This window comes from Salvelinus namaycush, chromosome 2, assembly GCF_016432855.1.
Source record: "Salvelinus namaycush isolate Seneca chromosome 2, SaNama_1.0, whole genome shotgun sequence".
NCBI classification, from domain to species: Eukaryota; Metazoa; Chordata; class Actinopteri; order Salmoniformes; family Salmonidae; genus Salvelinus; species Salvelinus namaycush.
In genome coordinates this window covers 28,811,121-28,837,550 of record NC_052308.1, presented here as the reverse complement: position 1 = coordinate 28,837,550, position 26,430 = coordinate 28,811,121, and the positions used below count along the sequence as shown (strand labels likewise).

The window sequence follows — 26,430 nt, the reverse complement described above, 5'->3', positions numbered from 1 at the left end:
AGAAAAGTTCCAAAACTGTTTTTTAATAATTCCAACACTCAGCTTGTACTGACTGTAATAGACTGTTTAAGTCCAGTTGGAGTTTATCTCCTTTCCCAGATTCATCAACAGTTTTGAATTCATGCTGTTCCAGATGCAAAGGGGGTTGTACCTAATAAAGTGACCACTGAATCTATAGACTTTCCAGAATGTGTTCTGGGAATACCCGGGTATTAAACATTTGGTTGTAAGTGTTGAACAGTTGAATCTATTACCTCAGGAAAAAAGCCTGAAAAAGGAAATACTGATACTAGAAAATACATTTTGGGAGGTTTAATGTACTTTGATGTAGGTTTGATGTACCTACAGTAGTTATTATAATTCATGTTATACATTTTTCTAAATCCCACATGGTGAACTCATGGAACCTTGCAGTTTTTATTTCTTGGTCACTAGGGGGAGGTGTTATTTTTAATCTGCATTAATGCTAACAGGAAATACAGAAAAAAAGGAGGGAAATTATCCTTTACAGTAGTTTACAACAAGGTTGACTAGGTGTTTTAAAGGTAAACTTTGGCTCCAATTGGTTGTGTAAAGCAGAAAGACGATCTTTGGGGAACCCTTTGCTACAGGGTGTGGGAAGGGGGCAAAGCACAGACAGTGAAAGAACAATGTAGTACGCAACTGTGAGGGACAGATTTTGTCTTCGAAGCGCAACCTTTAGAACTATGGGTTCCAGAAAGCATCTTTAAATGTGTCAACAATGCATAAAAATATATCCTCTTTTTTTCCAGTCTTCAATGAGACACAAGACTGCTCAATGTGTGCTTTGCATCATCCAGAGAAAAATGATGATCTGACCAACTGAGTTTGTCTTTGTGTAATATATCAGTAGGCTATGAAAACTCATGTAGTTTCATCCTTCAATACATTTAGAAGTATGAAACTTTGTCTTGAAACATTTGTCAGGGTTATCCTTGTGTTATTATTGCTCTAATGTTCTATTATCATTACGCTATTTTATTATTCTACTATGAGAGATACTAGATACATACTATGACAGCAATTCACTGTAATAGGTACACACGTTGTATCTGGCACAAGTGACGAGTAAACTGATTTGGATTTCAAAGACTGACATTGTTGTAATGTTTGATATTACAACATTGATGTGTGATATCTTTTTTATCAACGCATATGTTTTTGCAAATGTATGCCTTTATTACTATATGATTTATATTGCCTGAATACTCAACGATGATTAACACCTCAGTTATGAGTGCTTCTATCAGGGTTGTTCTCAAATGCATGTCATTTAAAGTCAATTTAGCAATTGAACAAAAATCCAATTTGAAAATGTTCCTAATTGCAAAAGCATGTAACAGAATGGGTATTCCAGAACTGTAATTTACATGTAAATAAACATAACCCTGTTTTATGTGTTTAATGCTGCAGATAGAATGCTCTGTGTGCCAGAGATGGTACCATTCAGCTTGTCTGGGGATGGCAAAGAAGGACTTCAACAAAGCCAAAATAGAAAATGATTGGAAGGGGCCTCTTTGCTGTTAAATTAGAGACATATAAATAAATGATTGTTGTGCCTTGTAACTACTTTAAAATGTGGAACTGTTGCACTAAAAATGCAAACATTGATTTGGTATATAGTTTAAGATTATAAACATTGTCTAACTTCACAGATCAAATTGCACTTGAAATCAACATTTCTTTAAAGGTATTGCAAATAAATGCATATTTTCACTTTTTTTCTGAGACAATCACTGAATTAGATTTCTTCATCTTTAAATGCAATTTGAGATGTTATGTATTTCTATCAAATCAAAACTGGAATTTCTACTCAAAGCAAAGGTTGTAAAAGTCTACTAGACATTTATAGAATAAATCATACCTAGTTTGATCATTCTTTCATAATCAGTGAAAACGGTATTGATTTCTATAGCGTTAAATGGCATTTTATAGATGTTATTTATTTCTATCAAGTCAAAACTGGAATTTTTCCTCAAAACAAATATTGTAAAAGTATGCTAGACATTTATAGAATAAATCATACCTAGTGTCACAACCGTCCTGGGAAGAAGGAGTGGACCAAAACTCAGCGTGGTAAGTGTCCATGATAATTTAATATAACTGAACACGAAACAACGAAAATCGAAACAGTCCTGAAAGGTGACACAACACAAAACAGGAAACAACTACCCACAAACACCAGGTGGGAAAAGGCTACCTAAGTATGGTTCTCAATCAGAGACAACGATAGACAGCTGCCTCTGATTGAGAACCACACCCGGACAAACACATAGAAATATAAAACCTAGAACAAAAACCTAGAATGCCCACCCCAACTCACGCCCTGACCAAACCAAAATAGAGACATAAAAAAGGAACTAAGGTCAGGGCGTGACACCTAGTTTGATGTTTCTGTGACAAACGGTGAATTAGTTATTGATTTATACCTCTTTAAATGGCATTTTATAGATGATGTATTTCTATCAAGTCAAAACTGGAAGTTCTACTCAAAACAACGGTTGTAAAAGTATGCTAGACATTTCTAGATTAAATCATATCTAGTTTGATGATTCTGCGACAAACTGTGAGTTAGTTATTGATTTTGACATTTTTAAATTACTTTTGGTGAATGTCTGTTAAATGTCTGATGAATGTCTGATGAATGTCTGTTGAATGTGTGAATATAAAACAAACTTCACCTTGGTGATTCAAACAGACCACACAGAGCCCCAGGACAGCAACACAATTAGACCCAACCAAGTCATGGGAAAACAAAAAGATAATTACTTGACATATTGGAAACAATTAACAAAAAAAACAGAGCAAATGTTAATGCTATTTGGCCCTAAACAGGGAGTACACAGTGGCAGAATACCTGACCATTGTGACTGACCCAAAAGTTTAGGAAAGCTTTGACTATGTACAGACTCAGTGAGCATATCCTTGTTATTGACAGGGGCCGCTGTAGGCAGACCTGGTTCTCAAGAGAAGACTATGTGCACACTGCCCACAAAATGAGGTTGAAACTGAAACTGCACTTCCTAACCTTCTGCCAAATGTATGACCATATTAGAGACACATATTTCCCTCAGATTACGTAGACCCACAAAGAATTAGAAAACAAATTCAATTTTGATAAATGCCTCTATCTATTGGGTGAAATACCGCAGTGTGCCATCACAGTAGCAAGATATGTGACCCGTTGCCACAATAAAAGGGCAACCAGTGAAGAACAATCCCCATTGTAAATACAACCCATATTTATGTTTTTATTTTCCCTTTTGTACTTTAACTATTTGCACATCGTTACAACACTATATATAGCCATATTTGAAATGTCGCTATTCCTTTGGAACGTTTGTGAGTGTAATGTTCACTGTTCATTTTGTATTGTTTTTTTCATTTTTGTTTTATCTATTTCATTTGCTTTGGCAATGTAAATATGTTTCCCATGTCAATAAAGCCCTTGAATTGAATTAATAGAGATTTCAATGGCCAATGAATGGTCACGTTGTCATGCTGCGTCACGCAATCCCTTCCAGAAATCAAAGATTGAGTCGAGAAACCTGCCTATTTTCCTCGTAATGTCACAATTTCAAAGCTATACGAGAACAAGTTAATTATCTCACACAATATGTGTAATGTTGTGTGTCTTATTCCAGTAATTTATGCTAATGTTGTTTTTTTGAGCTCGCACCCAATTGACTCCCATTCACTCCTTGAAGATGTGCGCTCCTTGTCCCAGAATCGCCCAGAATGCACCGCGCGGGCGTTAATACCATTCGAATGGAGTTTACAATTTCATTTCTTAAAAGTATCTCGGGTTAGCCATCAAATTAGCAGGGTCTCGGTAGATAGCACCAGTTGAAAAAAATGCTTGAGGGAGCTCACGTAATGACGTCGGTTGGGGTAATGTGGCATTTATTTTAAAACAGATTGGCATGGAATACGATGCCTGGTTTGCTGGCTAGGATAGGAAGGTAAATTTAAGCTACGGAGCTAGCTAGCGTAGTTAACATTGGCCATCTCAATTCACTAACTTTGAGACCCTGCTAGCTAGTTAGGGCTAGGAACAGTGTACAGCTAATGTTAGCTAAACCAATCGTTTGCTCAATTATTTTGGAGGACACTGGCTATCAAGATATCTTCCGTTCAAAGTGAGTTTGTTTATTTGTGCACTGTGATGCAGTGATTTTGCTACGGAATTCGCTAGTTACCCACGGCAGTAAATTAACGTTACCCGCGACTGCGGGTTTGGCTGCAAAACCGTGCGTTTGAATCACTGTGGATTTTTTGGACTGATTGTGTCTGTCATTCATGGCCCGGGGCACTCCCTAGTCTTTTTTCCTCTGCTGGAGGTGGTTAGTAAACATTTGGGATGCTGATGAAAGTAGTTGAACAATATTGGAAATCCAAATAAGTGAGACCAGGTAACTCACTGAAACTGAGCAGTAAATCACATATTGACGATCACTCCCTGCACCCTTGTCCAGTAGTTAACTTTCAATGTCAATTTAAACTTGAAGACTGGGACCCAAATGGCTACTATATTCGGTTCATAGGGTGGTAACTTTACGTTAGTATTAAAGAGAAGAACGTTCTCCCATTTGTGTCTCATTGCAGACTCGAATTGCCATGGAGGGGATCGGTGGCGGAAATTTGCAGAAAGTGACTCCTTTAGCTCGAGAATTAACCCGGATCTTCAACAGCTACAATAAACACTCCATACAACTAAAAAATAATCTGAAAGAGACCAACGCATTTTTCCGGGAAATAAAACAGAACTACAGTAATGCCTGCGCATCAGCCGCCAGCTCAGAGGCAGCTGCTCTGGAGGCAGGTAAGATGTGCACCTCTTCGAATTTGTTACCTATATAATTATAATTAACCTTGGCATCATCACAACATAATGTAGAGTAAAACTCCCACATTTATCAGAATACATCGTGCTTAACTAAACAGGGGTAGGGTTAGGCCTTATTGAATGTCACACACTTCAGTTCCTGAGGTTACATTTATCCATGGTGGCTTCATGCAGCTACAGTACTTCATCATATGCCTGTCATTGAATGACCCTGTGATTATTTTACATTCTACAGTAATTATCATTTTATTATCTTACATTTGGATCGCAATCAGTGATCCTTTGGGAAAGGAAGCAAATGATACAAATGATAAAGAACATGAGAAACTAATATTTTATTCACATGTAGGCCAATCCTGACTATCATTTGAGAAACTTACATTCAGAAAAAAAAGTATGCATTTACTACTTACTGTATTTAACTCTGGATATGAGTGTCTGCTAAATTACCAAAAATCTCACACTAAAAAAATACAGATTTTGCCTTTGAGTGACCACTCAACAAGCTCTTGAATTGTAATATGATTGTTACTTCCAGCATAAAGCCCATCAACAAGCCCCGTAAACATATCCGACCACAAACATAGGAAGGTCTGTCACTCTATACTAGCCATAGTTTGAGTGGAAACTCTTCTGATTGTGGTCATTCAAGGAGGATTGGAAATGGCACAGCAGACTTGATACACATCCCATAATGTTCTAATTGGGAATGTGTGCAAGTTCTGCTGAGGTAGGGCATTTCCTAAAGGGCCCACAGAGTTCCGACCTGTACTCAATCTATATACAGTGGTGGGATGGCAAAACAGGTGGATAGCTATTAGCTAAACTGTCTTCTGAATGGGTGATGAGGTAGGCTTAAATGTCTTGTTTCCCCCCTGGGGGAAAAAAAACAAGACTGTTCTCTCCCGGAAAGAGATTTCCTTGCCAACATGTCGACTGTAGAAAATGCATTAAATAGGACTTAGAGGGGGAAAATGAAGAGATTAGGACCAGTTAGTCTTTCTCAACAATAGGATATGATAAAGTGCCACAAATATGCAGAGATTACCACTTAAGGAACTGAGGCTAAAAGGAAACATGTACTGGTGGTGATAAACATAGAAGTAGTCACTGCACTAGTTGATTTGGGGATTGCGCTGATGAGCAGGGTGTGGGTGTGATTCTCACGTTCCTGTTTAGGAGATTAGTTATTTTGAGCCAAGGTCTACTGGTGGTGAGGAGGAGTTTACCATGTCCGGAAGCCACTTCACCATCCATTTTCTGGATTTGGTTTCACTCAAACATTGTTTGAAGCTTTGTTTTACTATTGACAGGTGCAACTGATTTCGGGATTGTATATCGATTTGCTGTCCATAAATGTGTCAACTGATGTATTAGTTTGTCTCTGAATTGTTTAATCAAACTTTTTGCTGCCAGCTCCTGATATCAGGGCATAAAAACTACGATCTGTGTCCTGAATTATCCTAGTGTGCATGTGCGCCCAGCTATATCCGGACCCAAGATTTTCCCTGGCTGAACTAGCTGAACTATGCTAGTTTTTGTCCTCATTGCCAAACTTCATAAACACTGCACCCTCAACTTCAATACTCCTTTCCTAGTTATACAATCATCAAACAAAGAAATGTACTTGAAAATGATTTATTTTGTTAAAAAGTCATGACTGGTTCGAGCTATCTGTAAGACAATGGTGGCAAAGGATATCATTGCTACTTAACACAGATCCAAGTTCAGTTTTGAGATCCAGCGGCGTCATTGGCGTAGGTTTTGCTGAATGTTTCTTACTGGTCTTGGAAATGTGACACACTCCCCGCTTGGTTCAATGGGATATGTATTGATTTTGCCCACACAGCCAGATATGTACAGTATTTTACTCTTCTTTAAAAAAAAAACTCTTTGTTGATTTAAATCAGACTTTATTAGTATAATGAGTAATCCAGGAATGTCAAGTTAATTGACTTGAGAAAATAGCAACTCTACAGAGTGTCAATGGCTACAATTAATGGCTAAATTACTTCCGGACACAAAGGGTCTACTGAGTTCCTCCTCACCACTGTATACGGCTGTCATTTAAGCCCAACCTTCCTGTCCCAAAGGGATTTCAGTCTACGAAAGCTGAGCTACGGAGCTCTGTTTGTGTTGCATTCCAAAAATTCTACTGCGCCAAAGTTTGTAGAACTATGTAGAGAGCTACTCTGTAGAGCAGGAATGGGCAACTTTTAATGGGGGTGGGGGCCACAAAAAAATCTGTACTCATCATGTGAGCAAAACATTTTAACAACCCCCTCTTGACAGCAGAGAGAATACATTTTGGAGTTAATTTCCTGAAAGCCTATACATTTTGCCATGGGGCATAGAGAGAATGTTGCTGTTTTTAAAGCAAGTTTGCTGCAATTCTACACATTCTGTCATGGGGCGGAGATAAATGTTTGGAATATGATATCTGAGTGAGAGTCACTAACGTAATTGATGGGGGCCCCCGATTGGTAATTTGGCCATGATTACTATAGGTTTAGATTGTTAAGTTAGCTGGCTAAACTATCTAAAAAATGTTAGCAGACATGGGCTAATTGACTGCCCAAAAGTAGGAGGACCGCTAGTTGTCCATTTTAAGGCAGCGGTTCTCAACTGGTGGAATTATTGACATGAAGAAGGGGGGAATGTTGTTCCCTTGTCATACAGTTGGTACATTTACTATCAATATAGCATTAAAAGTAGTTTTTCGGATTGCATTTTGGCAACAAATAAAATCATGATGCGAATATTGGATCGCGACTGAGACAACCTGGTTCAATTTGGGTACCGAGGTAAAACCAGTTGAAAACCACTGCGTTAAGGTGTGTTTGGGCTTAGTATCTCCACTAGTACACACACACACACTTACATCCACATTGAAATAATGAGAATGTTGAAAAACATTATTGGTAAATCTAGTGCATCTAGAATGTCAAATTTCATGGGAAAAGCCCATCTAACCATACCCTTCCCATCAAGTGGGCCTATACAATATGTATGTATCTTTGTCAAACCTTCATAGTAAAGGCTAACAACAAACCACAGTGGTTGTCATGCTAGATGACATGCTTCAAGCTCTAGTAATAGTTTGACATTTTTAAAGTGAAAAATCGGAGTCTGTTATTGTGCAATTGCCCTGTAGACTACAGTACAGTAGGTATATATTTTTTTAATGCATTTCCTGTGGTTCATTCATTGGATTGTTCCTGCATGTATAATGTTTTAGGTCAAACACTAGGCAGGGTAATACCAGATTAACAGTTGCAGAGCAACAGGATGGTGAAAGAGGGAGAAAAGAAGGGGTGGGGAGGGAGAAAGGAGTGGTATTCCATTTCTGGCCTCTGTTCTTTGTCTGTTGTTTAACTGCAATAGACCATGACTCAGCATCATGGAGGATTATGACCACTTCCTGTGATGAGCCAGGATGAATTGTTTGTTGTTAATATGGGTTGCCACGGAGATGGGTCAGGAGATAACAGATGAGTCTGAGGGGCTTTGAAGTAAACACAATAGATTATCCCTCAGGCCTTTCATATGCCAGAAGTGCAGACAGAGCGATGCCAGACACCAGTTCACAACAGGTCCAGTTAAAGCTGAAGCAAGTTATTTCTGTATTGTAAGCCAATCATTGGAATTTGCTCAAAGATAAAGTGGAGTGTTTGGTGTTATATAACATTACATTGTATTATCAACATATGCAGATTGTTTCTAGGCCTAATACCTGAAGAATAAAGGTTCCTTCCTTACCCCTCAGAAGGGAGAGGCACAATGACTCAAGCCCCCCCTGACCACCACCACTATTTCCTTCTATACATCAAATCAAACTTTATTTGTCACATGCCCGAATAAGTGTAGGCCTTACTGTGAAATGCTTACTTAGAAGCCCTTAACCAACAATGCAGTTCAAGAAATGGTTGAGAAAATATTTACCAAATAAACTAAAGTAAAAAGTAACACAATAAAATAACGAGGCTATATACAGGGGGTACCGAGTCAGTGTGCGGGGGTACAGGTTAGTTGAGGCAATTTGTACATGTAAGTAAGGGTGAAGTGACTATGCATAGATGATAGTTAGCAGCAGTGTACAAAACAATTGGGGTGGGGGGGGGCAATGTAAATAGTCTGGTGGCCATTTGATTAATTGTTCAGCATTCTTATGGCTTGGGAGTAGAAGCTGTTAAGGAGCCTTTTTGATCCTGGACTTGGTGCTCTGGTACCACTTGCCGTGCGGTAGCAGAGAAAACAGTCTGTGACTGGAGTCTCTGACAATTTTATGGGCTTTCCTCTGACGCCGCCTATTACATAGGTCCTGGATGGCAGGAAGCTTGGCCCCAGTGATGTACTGGGCTGTACGCACTACCCTCTGTAGCGCCTTACGGTCAGATGCTGAGCAGTTGCTTTACCAGGCGATGTTGTACCTTCTACATGTTGTACCTTCTTCTCCCAGGTCAGCTGAGCTGCATCTTTTTCCCCCCGCATGAAGAGGAGTTCCTGCACAGCAGCGTGGGCAGCGCCCCCTACATCCTGGTACTTGGCCAGGACTGCGCCGCGCGCTACCAGCTGCTCAACTGCCTGCTGGGGGAACGGCTCCTGCCCCTAGGTCCCGTGGCGGGCGAGGCCTGCAATGGCGTTCATGGCACGGCCTGCAAGAGGAGGAAGCTGTGCTTCACCCACGGGCGCCAGACGCGGCTCAGCCTGGCGCTGCCCGGCCAGTATGAGCTGGTGCACCAGCTGGCGGCCCACTGTGGGCGCTGGGATACGGTGCCCAGGGAGGATCTGGAGATCCAGGAGGAATGTGAGGACCCAGCCCACAGACTGGCCGAGCTGGAGATCACCCTGCACCACCCTCTGCTACAGGTACACCAGGTTTTCCGTTATCCTTAATTGTTTCTGCTGGTGTGAAATGTGTTAAACAGTTTTGATTAGTGATGCACCGATATGACATTTTTGACCGAAACCAATATTTTCCTTGCCGCAAAAAACAATGCCAATATTATAAAACATTTTAGTGGCCTTTTAAGCATTCTTGTGCAGTTAAATAGTAAACACACACATGGACGCAGCGGTCTAAGGCACTGCATCTCAGTGCAAGAGGCATCACTACAGTCCCTGGTTCGAATCCAGGCTGTATCACATCCGGCCGTGATTGGGAGTCCCATAGGGCGGCGCACAATTGGCTCAGCGTCGTCCGGGATTGGCCAGGGTAGGCCGTCATTGTGAATAAGAATTTGTTCTTAACTGACTTGCCTAGTTAAATAAAGGTTACACACACACACACCACACTGACCAAAAAGTTATTTTGTTGGCATTTACGCATGTCCCCATTACCAGTAAAACATAATCAAAACTTATTTCTTTCACTTACTTGCTGTGCGTTGTTCAGTTTGTCTCATCCAGGATTTCTATGGAACGCCATTTGGGTCTTTGCGTGTCAAAAAGGATATGTCAAATAACACTGTTTGACGTGTCAAATAAGCTTGTTGACCTGAATATGACTGCACGTCACATAATCATTTAACGCGTTCATACATCTTTTACGTAGTTATTACAAATTGATTACACTAACTCGTATTTCATATGTCACAACGATTCATTGATACGTATGCTATGATGCTGGTAAAGTTGTCTCGCGCACCTACAGTACTGGTCATAAAAAAAGCTAGCTAGCTGATGGATGCAAACAATGTTCTTCCACAAAAACATAGCAAAACGAAAATCTGTTTCAGTAGCTATAGTTGGCTAGCTAACTTAATAGCTGTGTCATCTAAAATAACCCTAATTTATAAGACAGTTCTTATTTGATTAATGGTGGTCGGAACCATCTGTGAAGCTAGCCACAATATGGATTATCCACAATAGTGAATTTTGTGGTTAGCCTTCAAAATAAAAGTATGTCATTGACAGTGACGCAAATAGTATAATTATGCCATAATTGAATAGATCATGCTAAACGAGGTTGGAATGTTATATAAAATCAACAAAATACAATTTTGTTCATTTTTACAATCTGTTGACGTAACACTGGATGTATTATACTTTTGAATTGCATTGTGGGCATACTTATTTCACTGTGCAGTCTTGCCTGTGGATCAATGACATGTGGTATCAGTCTACTCAGTGACACCCAGAGAACATTACTGTCGTAGTTCTTATTGCGGGACTCTGAAACAACTGGGAATTGAGCCACATTTATTGTCAACCTATGTGTATTGAACACTATTCCTGAGGAAAAACAATACTGTGTGAATGTTTTGGAGTCTGAGAAGGATGTTGGGAAAAAATATCTTGAGTATTGAGTAGACTGATACCCCATTTCATTGATCCCCAATCCTTAGGTAAAGATGTGCAATATGAATGTCAATACACACCATAGGCTGACTGGGGAAGTGATTTCACACAGTCACAGTCCCGAGATAAAAGCTACAATGCTAATATTTGTGTTAACTCTAAACAGTTGTGTTCTGTGGGTGTCACCGAGTAGTCTGATACCCCATTTCATTGCTTCACATTCCAACCTTGTTTAACATTATATAGTCTAAATATGACATGATTCCTTCTGCATCACTTTCAAAGAGGTACTTTTATTTTGAAGGCAAACCGCAAATTCCACTATTGTGCCCTATCCTTATTGTGGTTAGCTTCACAACACGTAACCCGGTCCGGTGAGCCTCACAAGCCAGATGAAGCTAGCCGGCTGCTTATAATGTTAGCTTTGGGCAACAGGGTTAAGTAGCTGGCTAGCTATTTATTTTCATGAACTGAAGTACAATTTCAATAGGCGAACAAGTGGCTACCTAGCTAGTACTTACTCACAAGGATTCCTAAATCATTGCTAAGAATAGTGAAAATGACTGCAGTTTCTACTGGTCATTGTTTTCAGGCTGGTTGTATTGGTGCTAGCTAGGTACCAAGCTAAAGCTAGCTAGCTACCCCAGAAGTTGCGGTCAAACAAATAATGCTTTATTACCAACGTGGTATTGTTAACACTTCGTGGCCGGTGTTTGCTTGTTTGCAGACTTTTTGTACAGCTCTGACAGTGCTACTGATAGTAGTGGTGGCGCTTGGCTTGCTCGTGCAAATTCAGAACACACAACATTCTATAATAGAACTGTTATTTGACATATCTTTTTTGACATGCAAAAACCCAAACGGCGTTCCATAGTATGTCGTGAAACTAATAGCAGTGACGCTATCACTGTGTAACTCCGGTAGGGCAACATCTGGAAAATTAGCGCACTTGGTAACGTTAGTGTGTACCGGTGCTCGACCAGTCGCGAAAGCCAACATCACCCACAACAGAGAGCGGTTGATTGTAAAGGGCAATAAATTCATTATCTTGGCGTTAATGGATTTCGCCTTTGAGTTGTCTCGCTGAAGTTTTCTTACTCTTATCAAATGACTGCTCGACTTGTTGACTGCTCGATCCACACAGCAGACATTTTGGGCTAGGTTAGGAATGCTGTGTTGAACGTGTGGCGCAAAATTTTATGTGGTGTCATTACGTCATGTACTTATGTTATAGGTATGCACGTCAGCTTTGGCATCAGTTTTGCACCGGCTTAAAACTAGACATCGGGCTGATACCGATGTTGGCATTTTTAGCAAATATCGTCCACTTCCGATGTGTTCACTGATATATCGTGCATCCCTAGTTTTGATGGCCATGATTAAAATAACTACTTTTCATTTCTCAACTTTATTTGAATATTTATGAAATGCATATTGTTATATTTGGTAGCACTTATTTGTTTTTCTTCGACTCCAACCCCATTCGATGCGTGGAACGGATGTGGGTGAGGCTAGGTCTACATAAGGGTGCTAATTTAAAAGATAGCTCAGATGTGCAAGAGCCTTTTGAATTTCTCAAATGGTAATTGAAGAGCTCCTCCATTCAAGAACATAGGCAGTGGTAGGCAGACTATCAGCACGTCACCCAACACTTTGCAATGTGAGCTGGAGGCAGTAAGCATTTTGAAAACGCAGTGCATTTGGAAAGTAATTCAGGCCCCTTGACTTTATCCACATTTTGTTACGTTACAGCCTTATTCTAAAATGTATTAAATTGTTCCCCCCCCCTCAATCTATAAGCAATAGCCCATAATGAAAAATCTAAAAGTTTTTTGGAATTTTTGCAAATGTAAACTCAGCAAAAAAAAATACATGTCCTTTCACTGTGAACTGTGTTTATTTTCAGCAAACTTAACATGTGTATGAACATAAGATTCAACAACTGACATCAACTGAACAAGTTCCACAGACATGTGACTAACAAAAATTGAATAATGTGTCTCTGAACAAGGGGGGGTGGCCACCAGCTACATTAAGTACTGCAGTGCATCTCCTCCTCATGGACTGCACCACATTTGCCAGTTCTTGCTGTGAGATGTTACCTCACTCTTCCACCAAGGCACCTGCAAGGTCCCGGACATTTCTGAGGAGAATGGCCCTAGCCCGCACCCTCCGATCCAACAGGTCCCAGATGTGCTCAATGGGATTGAGATCCGGGCTCTTCGTTGTCCTGTTGGAAGGTGAACCTTCGCCCCAGTCTGAGGTCCTGAGCGCACTGGAGCAGGTTTTCATCAAGTATCTCTCTATACTTTGCTCCGTTCATCTTTCCCTCGATCCTGACTAGTCTTCCAGTCCATGCCGCTGAAAAACATCCGCACAGCATGATGCTGCCACCATGCTTAACCGTAGGGATGTTGCCAGTGACGCTTGGCATTCAGGCTAGAGACTTCAATCTTGTTTCTCATGGTCTGCAAGTCCTTTAGGTGACTTTTGGCAAACTCCCAAGTGGGCTGTCATGTGCCTTTCACGGACTAGTGGCTTCCGCCTGGAAACTCTACCATAAATGCCTGATTGGTGGAGTGCTGCAGAGATGGTTGTCCTTCTGGAAGGTTCTCCACAGAGGAACTATAGAGCTCTGTGTCAGAATGACCATCGGGTTTTTGGTCACCTCCCTGACAAAGGCCCTTCTACCCCGATTGCTCAATTTGGCCGGGCTGCCAGCTCTAGGAAGAGTCTTGGTGATTTCAAACTTCTCCCATTTAAGAATGGAGGTCACTGTGTTCTTTGGGACCTTCAATGCTGCAGAAATGTTTTGGTACCCTTCCCCAGATCTGTGCCTCGACACAATCCTGACTCGGAGCTCTACGGACAATTCCTTTTGACCTCATGGCTTGGTTTTTGCTATGACATGCACTGTCAACTGTGGGACCTTATCTAGACAGGTGTGTGACTTTCCAAATCATGTCCAATCAATTGAATTTGCCACAGGTGGACTCCAATCAAGTTGAAGAAACATCAAGGATGATCAATGGAAACAGGATGCACCTGAGCTCAATTTCGAATCTGAATACAAAGCTTTTAATTTGTAATACATTTGCAAAAAATGTCTAAACCCGTTTTCGCTTTGTTGTTATGGGGTATTGTGTGTAGATTTGATGAAAAGGTTTTTTATTTCATCCATTTTAGAATAATGCTGTAACATACAATTTGGAAAAAGGAAAGTGGTCTGAATACATTTTGATGACAACGTTTCCCAGCAACAGCCATGTATGCATTCATTTTAAAATCAAACAATAATTGTGACTTAGATTGATGAAAACAAACTACATAACAACATAATGGTAATAATAAACTGGGTAAATTAAGATGGCATAGGCCTCCTCACAATACGGGTGTGTGCATATTCAATAGGATTGTGCATGCATTGTTATTGAGCTTGTTTTGGCTGATAAGTACAGTATATGGTTCTACAGATGACAATCTGTTTGCTTTCCATTTGGGACTTATATTAATCTGCTGATCAACATTTGCATAGGACATAATATAGCCACTGCTGTTCGTTTGAGAATATAAAATAACATCTATTCAATGCAACTTAATTTGTTTTTGTCATTTTCCTTCAGCGGTCAGGAAGCATCTCTAAACAACTCAGCTGCCAGGATGAAATTTGAAACAACTCAATTGGATAGTAACGCTATCTGTCAAGAAATGGGTGTGTTGTAACTTGATCCTATGCTACAACTGGATAGAGTGAAGCTGTAACTCTGCTTCCTTTCACATCTCTATGAGAACTAACTCAATGGCGATGCCGTTTGCTACCAAGCCATAAATGTTCATAAGGTTAAACGACGATGGAAGTTCTGTCTGAATGACTCAAATCTGCCCGTAGCTTGAGAAGTGAGAACGCACACAGGCACGCTGATCTACAGCTTTCTTGGTCCATAAACATTCTACCTTTTTATTTAGTAATTTTTAAGCACTTTCTTTCCCTATTATGACAATCTAATCTGACTATCAACTGTCAATTTACAGATACAATTATGGCTGGTCAGATCAGCACACCAGTAAATACATTGAACAAAAATATAAATGCAACATGTAAAGTGTTGTTCCCATGTTTCATGAGCTGAAATCAAAGGTCCCAGAAATGTTCCATATGTATAAAGTTGAGTTCTCTCCAATGGTGTGTACAAATTTGTTTACATCCCTGTTAGTGAGCATTTCTCCTTTGCCAAGATAATTCATCCACCTGACAGGTGTGGCATATCAAGAAGCTGATTAATCAGCATGATCATTACACAGGTGCACCTTGTGCTGAGGACAATAAAAGGCATGTCCATCAGAACTGTTGCCAGAGAATTTAGTGTTCATTTCTCTACTATAAGCCACCTCTGTCGTCTTAGAGAATTTGGCAGTACGTCCAACCAGCCTCACAACCGCAGACCCAGTGTAACCATGCCAGCCCAGGACCTCCACATCAGGCTTTTTCACCTACGGGATCGTCTGAGACCAGCCACTCCAACAGTTGATGAAACTGGTTTCTTACACCCAAGGAATTTCTGCTCAAACTGTCAGAAACCGTCTCAGGGAAGCTCATCTGCGTGCTTGTCATCCTCACCAGGGTCTTGACCTGACTGCAGTTCAGTGTCGTAACCGACTTCAGTGGGCAAATGCTCATCTTCAATGGCCACTGGGGAGAAGTTTTCTCTAAACTGATTTAATCCTGGTTTGAACTGTCTGTGGCAGACAGCTTGTATGGCTTCGTGTGGGTGAGCGGTTTGCTGATGTCAACATTGTGAACAGAGTGTCTCATGGTGGGGTTATGGTACAGGCATGCATAATCTATGGACAATGTACACAATTGCATTTTATCAATGGCAATTTGAGCGCACAGATACCGCAACGAGATCCTGAGGTCCATTGTCGTGCCATTCAGCCACCGCCATCACCTTGCGTTTCAGCATAAGGATGCACGGCCCCATGTCGCATGGGTCTGTACACAATTCCTGGAAGCTGAAAATGTCTGTTTTTCCATGGCCTGCATACTCACCAGACATGTCACCCATTGGCGTGTTTGAACGCGCTTTCCAGTTCCCACCAATATCCAGCAACTTCCGTTAAGTAGTGTTTAATGGCAACAGCCATTAAAGAGGAGTGGGACAACATTCCACAGCCACATTAAACAGCCTGATCAACTCTATGCGAAGGAGATGTCTCACTGTGTGAGGCAAATGGTGGTTACACCAGATACTGACTGGTTTTCTGATCCACGCCCCAACTTTTTGTTTTTTTAATCGTTATGTGACCAACCGATGCATATGTATTCCTAGTCATGTGAAATACATAGACTGGGGGCTAATGAGTTTATTTCAATTGACTGATTTCCTTATATGAACTTTAACTCAGTAAAATCTTTGAAATTGCTGAATTGTATATTTTTTATTCAGTGTGGCTAATGTTACACCGCAAGTCAGATGTCTCTTTGCCGAAAATGGTTCCGTGTTTGAAAACTAGCTAACGTTAGCTAGCTACGTTGGCTATTAGCTCCTATCTTACATCTTAGCACCATGTTTATCTAGCCGGGTTGCTCCCAAAGTAGCTGATATAGCTAGCTAGCTATCACCACAGATGAAAGGGTTAGTTCTGATAATCTTTGCTAAAAGGTCACATATGCTTAGCTAGCTTGCTTATTGCATGTTGACACAAGCCTTATTAGTGAATTCACTAATATTTGTAACAGGAGTTTGATTTTGGTCACTGTCAATTCATCAATATCTCAATACTGCACCTTTGTTGGAGAATGAGCCATCTTGCTGCTGCTGATTTTCCCAGCTAGACATTCCTCAGCATTGTGCAGTGCTCATGGCTCAGGCGATGAGTGGTGGCTGACTGGCATAGTCCCTCTACATAGCAAAGCTGGTAGAGAAGGGCCGATGGCTGATATTGGCCTTTTCTAGGCTAATATCAGCCTGATATATCGAGTGACGATTATCGGTCGTTCTTTAGTCATCTTACGTAGAAAATTGTGCTGATAATATAGACCTAGGTCTACATAATATCCAGAACTAACACATTCATCTATTTTCAGTCATTTTAATTGTAAAGTCATGTCTTTCTACTCAATACCGAAACTAATTTTACCATGTCGTTAAAGTATTTATAATTTTAAGTATATTTTGGATGTTATCAAAGCATTAGAATGTTCCAGAGGCCACTAATATTTACCCTGGGGGGGGAAGCCCCTCTGGATTACCCCCCCCCCCCCCCCCCCCCCCCAGCACGGAACTCCCTGGCTGGCTACTTTTTTTATTTGGCTGGCTACTCCATGTACTTACGGAAGAAACATTAGCCATACAGTCAGCTATTCAATATCTGCACTGCCTGCGGGTAGAAACAGTCTCCAGCCAGGTGGTTTGAGATTGCCTGATGGACTGTAGGGGTGACAAGTTAGTGAATGGGGTCCTTGGCTATAGAGAGGTTCTTGTTTGGATGCAATTTGGATATGTGAGGAGGATTCTGATGGTGGGAGTCTGTTTGCCATGTAAGCCTACAAATAGCACAGAGTAGTAGGATAAATGGTAAAGGGTCCTTTTACTTTTTGGTATGCTCATTGACGTTACAGCATTGATATTATAAATGCGTGTTTTGTTTGCACATGAGTGAGTTTTTGACTTTGCCGTTAGTCATCCCACTGATGATACGTTAGTTCGTTCTCTAATGGGAACTAGAAGGGTAGGCTTGTTTTTAATCTTTCTCTCCAGGCTGGAAATATAGCTCTCACACATGGCTTAGCTGACACACAGATTACTGCACAGAGTAGATTTTTCATGTTAGTCAGAACTCTCCCTCTCTGGGTTCTATTTCTTTCTGTGGTACCAAGAAAATGTGGTGTGGTGTTGCATACAGAGGACTCGTTGACTCCTGTACCAGGTGGAAAGACATGTAGCCCATCTTGCTCGGCTGATCAACATGCCTTGGTGGGTGGAGTGCACTGTGCTCACTTGTCACGTGCTGGGCGAAAAAAGTAGCGCTTAATCCTTCAAACAAAGGCCTCGCTTAGCTTGTCGTCGACAGGCCCCAGACAGCCCTGCAGGCCTTGCCTGCACTGCTTTGTAGGCCGCCTGGCCCCCCGCCCACCCTCCACCACTTAATGGCCCTGATCTGATGCGATTCACATGACCAGGGTACATAACTTCCAAACCCTTCGCTGTGATGAAGTTTCCATGGTTATGCCCGGATGCCTCCCTGAAGGCACTGTTTATTAGCGCATGTCATGGTTTACCTTTTTATTTTTCGGTGTTTTGCCAAGTTATTTCTAATAGCAAGCTTATTATTTGGAGCCAAAAATGAGCTTATATATGTCAGGTTGCCCTGTTATTGGTTTTGGTCTCTTTTTTGTGTTAAATTGGCAAGGCAGGATTCTGAGTGTGACTGGAGCAGTGACAGAGCCAGAGTAAGTCAATATGTGACGACCCTTGTGATTACGCACACACATGAGTAAATATTAAGTAGAGGTGCTCCTGTACCCATCTTATTTTTCCTGTTTTGTTTTCAGTCTTAAAGGAAAGTCAGATTGGGCTCCCGAGTGGCGCAGCGGTCTAAGGCACTGCATCTGTGCTAGAGGCCTCACAGACCCTGGTTCGATTCCAGGCTGTATCACAACCGGCTGTGATTGGGAGTCCCATAGGGCGGTGTACAATTGGCCCTGCGTTGTTAGGGTTTGGCCAGGCTAGTCAATTATTGTAAATAAGAATTTGTTCTTAATTGACTTGCCTAGTAAAATAAATGGTAGGCTAGATGGGGAGCTATTGCTATTGTTTACTCAATGAAAAAGACCTTAGAAGCTGTCAAATTGGGCTATAATGTAACATTTTATACACTTGTCAACCTGGTTTAAACTTCTCATGATAATGCAAACGCATGTGCCAGGTTGGGTAGGTGGGCTAAGATGTGGTTTAATAATGTAGTCAGAGCAGTGGTTCAGAGATGTACCCAGCTGCTGTTTACTCAGGGGCTAGAGGCAGGCAGGGAAGCAGCTCTCAGCTCACTGTGACATTCACACAGCCATGGCAGAATTGTAACGCCCCATTTTGGGAGGCCAGTAGAGGAAAGCACTAACTCTCTAATTACCTCCCCACCCCATCTCCCCTGGGCTCCCCACACAGTGATACACAGCACTGGGATAGTGCTAACCTATGGATGCGTGTTTCAGAGCTACGTAACCTCCCGACATTAGTCTGCCACAAGTTCATATAGCCTAGAATGTCCTGCTTGTTTTCAACAATAGGTCGAGACATCTTTAGCATAGACTATCCAAGTATGCTATTATTGGAGCATACCGTTTGATGTGACACATTTATCATGAACACATCTAACATGCTGTCAATCTAGACAACTTGTCAGACTGAAAGGGAGAAAAATAACGATTAACATATGCAGATTGCGGGTTGAAACAGTCCGTTGTCTGATATAGCTGTGATAAAGTAGCCCACAGATATTCAGCTGTTGGACTATGTTTGGAAATTGATTACATTATGAAAATTTAAACATTCTATTTATTTTGATAACCTAGAAAAATTTGTTTACAACCGATCTTTGTTCCAAAGAAACTGCTCAGTTGGCCACAGCGCTTGTTTCTTGGAGACAGGACTAACTGCCTCCTTTGTGTGGCTGCGTTAGTCATTTCTCTCTCTTTTACACTGCTCCCCCATTTCTTTCTCTCTCTCGTTCTATTTCTGTGACTGTTACTGTATAATTCATCAAAAGTGGAGCAAAAATGTTTTCTTGCTTGGTTTTCTGTTGCCCTCCCATACCCTTTCCCATGACCAGACTGTTTGTGTTTATGGGGGATGGCACTCGTTTATGTCCTAGTTAGAAACTGTTATGTGACTGTTTTACAGTCATGAACTAGATGGAGGTAGTAGTGTATGTTGGAGCCAATGGGGATTGGAGAAATATTGTGTACTCCCCTGTATGTTTGCTCAACTTAAATCTTTTGATTTAAAAAATTAATCCCAGAGAATTAGCTTTTTTGTTGATAGATTTTTCCACATTTATATAAGTGTTGATGAGTGCTGCTAGGACCATTTGAATGACTGAAGTATCTTCCCTGTTCTGTCAGGAGGCGAAAATCATGGTGGTGCCGTGCCCCAGTGTCCAGCCCATCGAGGAGGCCCTGGAGGACTGCACGCGTAACGTGGTTCCCATCATACTCTATGCCCTCAACCAGGACACCCTCACTGCCGAGCAGGTGGCCGAGCTGAGGAAAGTCAAAGAGACGCTCCCCTTCCCCATCTTCTTCATGCGTATCCCAGCCGAGGCCTCCCCCGAGCCCAGCCGGCGCCTGGAGAGGGAGAAGAGCCCCCTTTACAAGCAACTGCTGTCCCTAGGCTTTCTCAGCACCCCAGTAGGGAACTGTTCCTGCGGAGCCCCCTCCCAGACGCCCAGCCTGGCCACCAAGCCCCAGAGTGTACTGGGGGAGGCCTTTGAGAGGCTACACCGCCTCCTGGTGCCCTTCGCCCGCCAGGTGCTCCACTACCAGCATGTGGAGGCTGCTAACCTGCTCAACGGGGTGCACTGCCGCTGCCTCGACCTCTTCATCAACCAGGTGAGTAGAGGGACTTCTGTGTGGGAATCAATCAATTAGCTAATTCAATCTATATAGTGTCACAATGTGTAACAGAAACTTGTTTAATTTTAAGTAGAGAAAAATGATAGTGGTGGCAGAGACTGACTTATCCTCCTCTCCCTGGCTGTAGGCCTTTGACATGCAGAGGGACCTGCAGATCACGCCACGGCGGCTGGAGTACACGCGGGAGAAGGAGGGCGAGTTGTTCACCTCCCTGATGGCCATTGCCAACCGCAAACAGGAGGAGATGAAGGAAATGATCGTGGAGACGCTGAGCAGCATGAAGGAACAGCTGCTGGAGGATGCTGCCAACCTGGAGTTCACAGGTACACAGGCCAAAGGCCAACTAAAGACTGATGCTGTCAAATGTCTCTGAGATAATAGCATACAATAGCTGTACTACTGACCCTAAACTGACCTTCAGTTGGTGATGGATGACAGAGTTGACAAGACACAATCTTGAGGTGACCTGTGTAGGAACTCAGTAAATGACCTTAATTGTTAATGTGGGGCATACAGCTGGCACAATAAGTAGATGCAACCAAAGACACAATTAGTTGCACAATGCAGAAGTGTCAAAGGGTTGGCATGGTGGGGGGGAGAGGGGGACGAAGATCCATTGTTCAGTCAGCAGCAGGTGTCAATATGGTACTTTGCCAAAAACATTGAATACCACTTGACAGGTTACAAATGATGCATTTAATGTAAGAAAGACCATTTAGCCTACTTGAAAAATGTCACCGTGAAATTTCACCACGCTTTCGAACTACATTATCTTTCACTCATGCTTTCATTCAATGTGTCTTTCTCTGACCTCACAGACCTCATAGTGGCGACCAACGGAGAGCCTGTTACTTCAAAGGTTATAAAATCCTGCATCCACCAGATCCAGGAGCTGATAGTTGTGAGGTTAAACCAAGCGGTGGCCAACAAGCTGATCAGCTCTGTGGACTACCTGAGGGAGAGCTTTGTAGGAACCCTGGAGCGCTGTCTAAACAGCCTGGAGAAGTCCAACATGGAGTCCTCCGTCCACAACGTCACCTCCAACCACCTCAAACAGGTGTGTGTAAAGTCACAACGTTAGCTAATAGGATTCCTCAAAAGATGATGTAAAAGACAATGTATGTAATTATATTTTTCCCACGAGACAGTTGTTTTAACTTAAATGATAACATATTGTTCTGTTTTCTCTCCATCTCTCTTCCTGTCTTGGTCAGATACTTAACGCTGCCTATCACGTGGAGGTGACCTTCCATTCAGGATCCTCTGTTACGAGACTCGTCTGGGAGCAGATCAAACAAGTAACCATTCCCAGTCAAGCCTCTGGAATCTGATTTTAAATTGTTGTTCTTTGGAATAACAACAACCTTGATTTGTCATTAGCAAAATAGCAACTCACAAATGCTCTCGCTCTCTCTCCCGCTTTCTCTCCTCCCCTATGAAGATCATCCAGAGGATAACGTTTGTGAACCCTCCTGCCATCACACCAGAGTGGAAGAGAAATGTGGCCCAGGATGCCATAGAGAGCCTGAGTGCTGCCAAGCTGGCGAAGAGTATCTGCTCCCAGTTCAGAACACGCCTCAACAGCTCCCACGACGCGTTTGCTGCCTCCCTGCGACAGGTACACCAACCCAGCATCGGCTAACGTTTTTGTCTCAAACTGGAAACGTTGTTTTTCATGCACCTTCACACTCTCCATCTGGTTTTGCCTTGGCTGCTACTTTCTTTCCCAGCAGGGAAAACGGTTTGCAATTATGTTAAAATGACCTATCAACCATTTTCTTGTTGTGATAATGATGACATTTCAACCAGTTTTGCCAGGTTCTGTTCATGCTATGTCTTGGGACTCTGTCTGCTTACTTGCAATGCTTACTTGCCACTCGCCAGTCATGGCTTTGTTTTGCAACAAGTCTGATTTTCTGTTTGAACTTCTTTGATCTCAATGATCAAATTGCTGTGAGGGTTGTCACCACGACTGACAATGTGATTGTCATTATTGATAAAGACCCACACTGTGCTTTTTTTTCCTGATGCTCTTATGTTATGTGGAGGAATGTCGTAAACATTTGTTGGAGCATACTGAGAAGCTGTGTTTTTTGTTGTTGTACATTTGCCTATGAGATTTCAACCAATAACATGTATATGTGTAGCTGGAAGAAGGTCACACGGGGCGGTTGGAGCGTACTGAGGACCTGTGGCTGCGTGTGAGGAAAGACCACGCCCCACGGCTGGCCCGCCTGTCTTTGGAGAGCCGCTCCCTCCGAGACGTGCTGTTGCATGGTGAGACACACACACACACTCTTTCTCTCTCTCTCTCTCTCTCTCCCTCTCTCTCTCTCTCCCTCTCTCTCATATACACACACACGCTCATACATACATAGTGCCTTGAGAAAGTATTCAGTCCCCTTGACTTTTTCCACATTTTGTTACAACCTCGGCAATCTACACACAATACCCCATAATGACAAAGCGAAAACCTAGATTGTTTTATTTGCAAATGTATTAAAAGCAGATGCCTTATTTACGTAGTTTTTCAGACCCTTTGCTATGATACTCAAAATTGAGCTCAGGTACATCCTGTTTCCATTGATCATCCTTGAGATGTTTCTACAACTTGATTGGAGTCCACCTATGGTAAATTCAATTGATTGGATATGATTTGGAAAGGCACACCTGTCTATATAAGGTCCCACAGTTGACAGTACATGTCAGAGCAAAAACCAAGCCATGAGGTCGAAGGAATTGTCCATAGTGCTCTGAGATAGGATTGATGGGAGAACTTTCCAGAAGGACAACAATCTCTGCAACATTGAAGGTCCATTGAAGGTCCAACATTGAAGAACACCGTGGCCTCCATCATTCTTAAATGGAAGAAGTTTGGAACCACCAAGTCTCTTCCTAGAGCTGGCTGCCTGGCTAAACTGAATAATCTGGGTACAATGACCTTGGTCAGGGAGGTGACAAAGAACCCGATGGTCACTCTGACAGAGCTCCAGAGTTCCTCTGTTGAGATGGGAGAAACTTGCAGAAGGACAACCATCTCTGCAACACTCAACCAATCAGGCCTTTATGGTAGTGGCCAGATGGACGCCACTCGTCAGTAAAAGGCACATGACAGCCCGCTTGGAATTTGCCAAAAGGCACCTAAAGACTCTCAGACCATGAGAAACATGTTTCGGAAATTATAAGCAGAGAAGAATGTGAAACTCCCCAAATACAGGCGTGCCAAGCTTGTAGCGTCGTACCTAAGAAAATTCGATGCTGTAATCGCTGCCAAAGGTGCTTCAACAAAGCACTGAGTAAAGGGTCTGAATACTTATGTAAATATTATATTTCAATTTTTGCTTTGTCATTTATGGGGTGTATTGTGTGTAGATTGAGAGGGGGGGAAAAAACATTTCATCAATTTTAGAATAAGGCTGTAACGTAAGTGTTGAAAAAGTCAAGGGGTCTGAATACTTTCCGAAGGCACTGTACCGTACACACACACACACACACACACACACACACACACACACACACTAGTGGTGCGTGGGTTAGATGTTTGTAAACCCGCACCCGCCCACAATTGCTAATAACCCATCCACAACCGCCCGACTATATGTGAAAATCTGAGTCCTGCACCCAACTCTTACCCGCAAATATAGAAAATACACTATACGCTACAGTCAAAGACAGCAGAATTATTTTTTTTGACAGGGGGGCAGGATTTTTTGGGCCTGATTTTTAGATGTTTCTGCCTATAATTTCCGACATTTTGGTAGGCCTTGTGTATAATTAGATACATGCATATTCTCTTCTGTCATATGTTGCCCAAGAAGACTAGATAAACCTTTACTCACGAGAATGTCATAAATTGATAGAATGAATGCTTCAATCTAGTTGACATCGGTAAAGTTTTCTGTGATCTTCTTTAACGGAACAAAGATGTTTGGGGACCGGGGACAAAATGCAATAACACAAAAAAAAACGGGAAAGATTTTCCGTGCTAAATTTTCAAATGCCATCAGTTTGACCGGTTTTAAGAAAATGGAAAGTTGTTAAAACGACCCAACATGTTTCTGATAAGATTTCAGTTCGGTTTGGATGCATATGTAATGTGGTTGAAATACTATCAGCTTTTATGATGCTGATAAATATGGTGCCGCTACAGATGGTATATAACTGAGCATTCACATTCTCTCAAGATGCTGAAAGATATCATATTTCTCCACTCCTTTTAGAGTCAACATTTTGCCTACATTTGTATAATTTTACTGCAAGAAATGCTTAATTCTGCAGGCTATGTGAGTGATTGTAGGTCTAAAGATTTCAGTTTCCATTTAACCCATCTGAACAGTATACTGCAGTCCCTTTTGATGTGACAGGCATATTTGAAGCCTCACAATCATCACACTGCGACCATCCTCTTTTACCACTTCGCAAAATCTTTCCCAAACATTACTTTTCTGTCCCTCCCTTGAGGAGCGCGTGCTACGAGTGGGTGTTGCTATGGTGACCAGTGAGCTGAGATAAGGCGGGGCTTTACCTAGCAAAGACTTATAGATGACCTGGAGCCAGTGGGTTTGGCGACGAATACAGTTGAAGTCGGAAGTTTACATACATTTAGGTTGGAGTCATTAAAATTCGTTTTTCAACCACTCCACAAATTTCTTGTTAACAAACTATAGTTTTGGCAGGTCAGTTCGGACATCTACTTCATGCATGACACGTCATTTTTCCAACAATTGTTTACAGACAAGATTATTTCACTTATAATTCACTGTATAATTCACAATTCCAGTGGGTCAGAAGTTTACATACACTAAGTTGACTGTACCTTTAAACATCTTAAATTCCGGAAAATAGTGTCATGGCTTTAGAAGTTTCTGATAGGCTAATTGACATTTGAGTCAACTGGAGGTGTGCCTGTGGATGTATTTCAAGGCCTACTTTCAAACTCACTGCCTCTTTGCTTGACATCATGGGAAAATCAAAAGAAATCAGCCAAGACCTCAGAAAAAAAATTGTAGACCACAAGTCTGGTTCATCCTTGGGTGCAATTTCCAAATGCCTGAAGGTACCACGTTCATCTGTACAAACAATAGTACGCAAGTATAAACACCATGGGACCACGCAGCCGTCATGCCGCTCAGGAAGGAGACTCGTTCTGTCTCCTAGAGATGAACGTACTAAGGTGCGAAAAGTGCAAATCAATCCCAGGACAACCGCAAAGGACCTTGTGAAGATGCTGGAGGAAACGGGTACAAAAGTATCTATATCCACAGTAAAACGAGTCCTATATCGACATAACCTTAAAGGCCACTCAGCAAGGAAGAAGCCACTGCTCCAAAACCGCCATAAAAAAGCCAGACTACGGTTTGCAACTGCACATGGGGACAAAGATCGTACTTTTTGGAGACAAGTCCTCTGGTCTGACGAAACAAAAATATAACTGTTTGGCCATAATGACCACCGTTATGTTTCGAGGAAAAAGGGGGAGGCTTGCAAGCAGAAGACCATCCCAACCGTGACGCACAGGGGTGGCAGCATGTTGTGGGGGTGCTTTGCTGCAGGAGGGACTGGTGCACTTCACAAAATAGTTTCACTTCCTCATGATGCCATCTATGTGGATATATTTGAAGCAACATCTCAA

General features: G+C 41.9%; 1 protein-coding gene across 1 annotated transcript in view; it reads left to right on the top strand.

Moving 5' to 3' along the window:
- Positions 1-3,792: 3,792 nt before the first annotated feature.
- The window catches only part of LOC120060990 (dual serine/threonine and tyrosine protein kinase-like), a 45,987-nt gene continuing 23,349 nt past the window's right edge, over positions 3,793-26,430 (top strand). The window contains exons 1-9 of the mRNA XM_039010455.1: positions 3,793-4,160; positions 4,627-4,843; positions 9,327-9,736; positions 20,289-20,774; positions 20,926-21,121; positions 21,617-21,855; positions 22,013-22,096; positions 22,240-22,416; positions 22,946-23,075. Of these exons, the coding sequence (XP_038866383.1) occupies positions 4,639-4,843; positions 9,327-9,736; positions 20,289-20,774; positions 20,926-21,121; positions 21,617-21,855; positions 22,013-22,096; positions 22,240-22,416; positions 22,946-23,075 (1,927 nt within the window). The 5' untranslated portion in view covers positions 3,793-4,160; positions 4,627-4,638. The remainder of the gene's footprint in view (positions 4,161-4,626; positions 4,844-9,326; positions 9,737-20,288; positions 20,775-20,925; positions 21,122-21,616; positions 21,856-22,012; positions 22,097-22,239; positions 22,417-22,945; positions 23,076-26,430) is intronic.